Source organism: Trematomus bernacchii, unplaced genomic scaffold, assembly GCF_902827165.1.
Source record: "Trematomus bernacchii unplaced genomic scaffold, fTreBer1.1, whole genome shotgun sequence".
NCBI lineage: Eukaryota > Metazoa > Chordata > Actinopteri > Perciformes > Nototheniidae > Trematomus > Trematomus bernacchii.
The window spans coordinates 2,662,946-2,669,368 of NW_022987689.1; the positions used below are offsets into that span (position 1 = coordinate 2,662,946).

At 38.3% G+C, this 6,423-nt stretch overlaps 1 protein-coding gene across 1 annotated transcript; it reads right to left on the reverse strand.

The window, feature by feature from the left end:
* Positions 1–645: 645 nt before the first annotated feature.
* opn7a (opsin 7, group member a) lies at positions 646–5,878 on the reverse strand. Its single transcript, XM_034138258.1, has 5 exons — positions 5,791–5,878; positions 4,369–4,531; positions 3,945–4,072; positions 2,042–2,376; positions 646–1,263 (listed from the first exon to the last, which is right to left on the reverse strand). Exons 1-5 carry the CDS (start codon positions 5,876–5,878, stop codon positions 646–648), a joined length of 1,332 nt encoding a protein of 443 aa, XP_033994149.1.
* Between the last annotated feature and the right edge of the window lie 545 nt (positions 5,879–6,423).

Below are 6,423 nucleotides of genomic sequence, written 5' to 3' on the forward strand. Positions count from 1 at the left end.
TCATTAACTCTCAAAGTTTAAACAGTATGCTTCAAATTATGTTGAAACTTGCCCTCCGTCCAACTTGACCAAGCTTATGCAAACGTTAGAGTAAAAATAAGAAAACTTCACTAAATCTAGCTTTTTTTTAAAGTAATACACAGAAACGGTAGATCCAGAAAGAGGATGCGGCAAGTAGTGCTACAAGGAATGTGTTAGGTAGTCAAATATTGATTCAAAATTAAGTTGGTACAATTCCTCAACACCTTAAATCTCCCCTAGGGTTTTGGAGACATTTTTAGATGTTATTTAAATCTGAAAAAAAGCTACAAACCGGGCACTTTTTGACAACTTTTTGACAACTTTGATAAGGGCAATTCACTGCAAATGAACACATACTTACAAATTACATTCACTTTAAATTATTAAATGCGGTTTGCATTAAACCTTAAATGCTATTCTGTCATATTAACCAAATAAAAACATAGTGGGTGACAAAAGATAAAATAGCTACATGGCGTGTGCCAAAACACTTAAGGAGCATACGGTACATCGCTGAACAAGATTTCCTGAAATATATAAATTACGTAATGCCACATCTTAAAGAACATAACCAGCAAATGAAGTCCAGAGATATTCTGTAAACATTGTAAATTGAGATAAGTATCAAGGCCAGGCGACTTTTGCATGGCCTGGAACCATCTCCAAATTAATGTGAAAGTTGTCTATTTCTGAAGTCCTTTTTGCACACATGATGGCCAGCAGAGACTTTTTGTGGCACACATTTTGATTCTTCTGCCTTTGTGTTTGGGGAATTGGATTGTCTAGAACTTTAGATGGGTCGTCGATGGCAGGGTTAGGGACGCTGCAGATTTGAGGGTAGTGTCTGAAGCATTCAAAAGCATCATTGCACTTTATTGTTTCTATAGGAGGTTGAGCAGAGTAGTTGGATGAAGGGAATGGGTTTGTCTGTCTGTGCAATGAGCGAATTCGGACCCTGATCTCTGTCTTGGAGCAGCAATTTGCTGACCCCTTCGTGCATTGACAGCAATTCAGAAAGATGTGGCATAGAGTACCAAGGTCCTTGCGTATCACCTTGCGAATGTTCGGCCTCAGCATTAGGTAGATGATTGGGTTGTAGATGGTGGACGACTTGGCAAACATTGCCGGTAAAGCAAAGGCCAGAGGAGGGATGTTCTCAACGTGCCCAAAGGCAGCCCACATGGATACCACAGCATACGGACTCCACGCCACAAAGAAACCGATGCAGACAGCAACACTTAACTGGTAAGAAATAGATCACAGAAGAGAAAACAGTGTATTTGATTGAAGAATCATGATCATTGTTTGTTTTGCACTATTGATGATAACATACAAAAAAATCACAAGGCATGTCCTTTAAAGGCACAAGGTGAACCTGAAATATTGATTGACTTGCATCAGTCAAAGGCAACATAGGCATTGTAATCCATAGCTGTTTAAATTAAAGTTATTCTTATGGAGAGAGGTGTATAATGATGACCATCGATCATCAAAAGCAGCGTTAGCTTCTTATCCATCAAATCAAATCAAATCAAAATGTATTATAGCCCCAAATCACAAGAAATGCCTCAAAGGGCTGTACAAAGCAAACAAAAGCAAAGACAAAAACAAAATACAAACGTCATAGCATAAAAATTATAAAAACATTATACAACATTGTACCTCAACATTAGTATTGCTATGGGATAAAAGCATAAAAGTATCTCCAGAGCCAATTCCTGCTAATATTGACCGGAATAGATCCTCTATCACTGACGGATCTATTTAGGTCATTTCCAATTTATTTTACATATGGAAGAGTAAGTAAATCTCCACAGGAGTCTTGTCTCGAGCAGAAGCTTTAATATATTACTGATCTCAGAGTATTAATAACACTCTCCCGGGGTGTGATCATGCAGAGACACAGTAAAGATGAGGGCATAATCATTTCAATGGTGCTATAAAGGACCATAAGAACATGTCGTTTCTAAGCCAGTACTCAAAAGAATATTTCCAAACGGAGAGGTGTGTATCATCTTACCTTAATTATAATTGTCTGGATGCTGCTCATGTGTGTCTTCCTCGATGCATGTTGCTCCATATTTTTACGTGATACATTCACTGTGACCAGAATGCACGAGTAAGATGCCACAATAACACAGCATGGAAGGATGTAGCAGAAGATGAACAGCGCCACAGTGAATGAACGTGCTGTCGAGTGTTCATTAGACAGGCGCCAGTCGATGCAACAGGCGGTGCCATAAGGCTCAGGTCCATATTTCCCCCAGTTGGCCAGCGGAGAGCCAGCGAACAACAAGGCATAGACCCAAGCACAGGCAATGAGCAGACGGCCGTGGACAGGGTTAAACTTGTTACCTGGGGGGAAAAAACATTTAGTTTATATTTTCATGAAGTTGAAAGCAGTATTATTATTTATTGATATACCCAAACAAATTATGCTACGATAAAGTAGGTTGTTCGATAACCCTGGTTCTCTATGTAGTAAGAGGTATGCCCTAATCTGCATGTTCTCAAAAGCTCGTACTTACAATAAACAGCACAGCTACTGTAGCGTCCTGTAAAAAAGAACCTACATAGTGTTTACTGACTGCATCTGAGAGCTACATGTTTAAAGTTAACTTAAAGGGGGATATTAGCTAATTGTTCAAATGTGAGTATCATACTTTCATCTAAGGTTAGGTTATTTTATTCTAACAATATATTTTACGTTCTCTTCCCGATGTTTATTCAACTTTTCTTCTTCTAGTGGTGGTTCTTGACAATTTAAAATGTTCTGAACATGATGAAAATATTAGTCACAGTTACAGGGGCTTGGGTAGCTCAAGGCTTAATATGTGAGGGCACTGCCCCCTTTACAACTGCAATGGAGCAGTCACAGAGAGGAGATGCACTTCACGCTGCCTTTCAGTATGCGAACAAGCTTGTGTAACTGATTGGAGCACAACAGTCCTTGATGGTTGTTGTGGGCCACACACATTTTGTTGTCCATCCTGAATATAGTCCAGGATGTCACACAAGAAATGAATGAAACTGTTTCAGCTTTGTTTTGTTTGAGACTTCGTTCCCGATTCTGTCCTTGAAAATACAAACACTTAAGCTTCATAGAAAAACTGAATCAAGGAAGTCTTAACAAGTGTGAGTGTTGGTGCTCGCAACAAAGGGAAAAAAACATAGCTCTCAATCTTCAGGAGGAAAGCTTCCACTACCAAGGTTACGGCCTAATGAGCCTCCTCAGTGAAATTGTAATGATCTTCAGAAAGTGCATTAAAAGTAATTGCACCACAGCTAGTGGACCAGAATTGGCCCCTATGGTTTCATGGGCAGCATCCTTGCCATTTGTGCTTTTTGAAACAACTGTGTAGATGGTCCTTGAAATTGCATCTTGCACTTATTCTCCCCCCCCACAGGAAATGATTCATCAATGGTGAGGTTGGAGAATATAATATTTCTCCTAAATGTCTAATCTACTCAGACATCATTACTGTCAAGTTGTGATGAAATTAGTACCTCTGTAAATATACAGTGGTGGGAGACCACAGTAAGACTTTACAATTCATGCAATAAAATCTTTGTTTTGCTGCCTCACATTTTCAAAGGGTATCTTTCGATGGTTGAAGTGATTCAGATAAGGTTTGCTTAACAAAGTGCTTATAATTAAGAGTTATGTATAGAAGTCCTTTTGTGCTCGGGAAAACACAATATCTTCATTCTCAAATAGAAGGGTTCAATAAACTGAATTAACCAACATCACAAGAAGTGAGTGCAGCTCCTGAGTCAGTCATCAAAGAAAGGCTAATGTGCAATGGAGGGGATTAACATTTTGTTTTGTAGAACAGATAAATCAATAATCAGCCACTTAGGGGTGTGATGGTAAATGCTGTGTCATTGTGTTGGAAGAAATAGAATCTTTTTTGAAAACTTACCGTAATGTGGACAACATACTTTTACAAAGCACACGATGCTGAGCAGGGTCAGAGTCGTCAGACTGCAGATGCCAAACAACATGCCACAAAAAGCGTATATGTAGCACACTGTTTTCCCATACAGCCACCTACATAGGAGGTTATGGGATAAAGAGAAATAGAAAAAAGCAAAGACAGAGAGGAAAGATCAATGAGGGAGAAGGTGAGGGGGGTAAAAGAAGAATAGCATGAGCATGACTATCTGTAACCTCACAGGCAATCATACCCCTAACCAACCATATAGTTAAATGAACCATGAAATATGAAAGAGAGTATGATTTAAAAGCTATACCTACAATCTTTCTAATATGGTTTACATCAATGTATCTCGTTTTCTGGTAGTTTTCATGCCTGTTAATGCTACAGTACGTGCCATATGTAATACCTGTGGTAGAAGCTTGAAGTTATGGCCATGGGGTAGAGGGACAGAGTCAGGCCCAAGTCACTGACGGCGAGGTTGATGATGAAGTACTCGGCTGGTTTCAGAAGGTGTTTTTTCTTGAAGGAGACGTACAGCAGTGTGCTGTTGCCAAACAGTGATAATACTCCTGGAAAACAGACCGAATGATTTCAGAGCAAATTGTGTACCACAGGAATGTAATTAATTATGGCGTATAGTTTTCATGTATTTATTATTTTGTTAGACTAATGAACAAATAGACTCTCATGTTTTAAACCTGGATTGGCTGCTCAAAATGGCAGTATTTGTGTTACTGTGTGAAAATCATGATTAAAAACTGTCAAATCCATTGATACTTTAAATAATCATATAAATACATAAATATACATTTTTAATACTAGGGTGGGTATCAATAAATAATTCTCTGGGAAAAGAATCCATTAAATGTGTCTTTCACAGGCACTCATTGCGCGTCCCTGAAGTCTTTCTCATGATGTTATAGCTTGACAGCAGTGTGCACTCACAAGCCATATATGTTGTTGTTTATGTTCATATACAAATACAATACAATACACGAGAAAGTTCCCTAGGAGGTGGCCTAAAAGAATAGGGTGTTGCCATTTTGGCAACATCCACCTGGGTTTTTCTGTTGGATACATTTAAAAAATCTAACTAATGCTCTACTCTTGCTGGCTTTTTAAACATGTTACTTACCCAAGTGATAACCAGCATTGCTTAGTATGAACCAAGTATTACAATTGAAGATGATTCTTTAATTCATGTAGTAAAAGGCAAAGCATAACACAGAGACAGCCTCAGAAGTTATATGGCTTTAATCACGACGCAGACACATGACACAAAGAGAACTATACAGCAGAAGCAAAACACACCTACAGTATGGTCATAAAACTCCATTAAGCTGAACATTAATTCAAAAACGTATTACATTAAAAACACGTTTTGGTTACCTTCTAATAGTGCATCACTGCTATCTTCAAATGTAAGGTTTCTCCAGTAATACTACCGAATGGCAGGTGTTTTTTTTTCAGTATACATTGCCCAGATATAGAACCTATCACCAGAGGCTGCTTGCATTGTTGGAAGAACAGATTAAACATGCTGCAACACTACAGGCTCTGTATATTGATGTGTGTTTACAGTAGGATTTAGACATCAATAGAGTAAATATTGATAGATGTGATACATATACTTGGGAAGAATACAACAATTAACATGCCTCCAAGGCTTCACAGTGTGCTGGCTTGCTCCATGCTGTTTCCCGTTTCAGCCTCAGCAGAACGAGTAAAAAACGTATTGACAGCAATATTGGTGTTATTAACTCTTTACTGTCTGTTAAGAGATTAAATAAGACCAACATGGTTTTGAATTACTGCAGAGTTTACTCACCAAAAACAGAGTAGACCACAGCCACGGTTATATCCAGTGGCACAGGTATGTTGGATTGGAAGGCAATGTCTTCATCTATCAGGGCCATCTGGAAAAAGAATCACCGTTTTTTAAAGAGCAATAATAAGTGCTTTCTCACACTTAAAGTATAATATTTTAAGCTATGAACCTAAAAATGCAGGATTTGCAAATGTTCCTAAAAAAAAGTAATGTATTAGCATTTATATTGCTTTGATTAAAGTGTTCTTGCATAAGAAGTATGTGACTAATTAACAGCCATGTGTGATCATAGCTCTTTGTGTGCAACCGTTTGTTCCCATTCCCATTCCTACTGTAGTATGCATCTTGCTGCATAATGTCTCTCCTGTTGCTGTTTTGTCTGTCTACACTCCTATCCTGTAAAACAGCATTTTTGTCTAGCAATTGTCCTGTCAAAGTTTTTTTTTTATGTATTCTTAGCTCAGTTGGGGACTGTTTTTGAGTTTCAATTTTGGATATTCTTTAGACATGCTGCTAGACAAACTGGCTTGTGATTTTGAAGCGGCAAAGCCACAATGCACGCGCGTAATAACGAACAGCACAAACGAATCACCTAAAGAAGGTAATCACAATGCTTGAAGTTGTGTATATTTT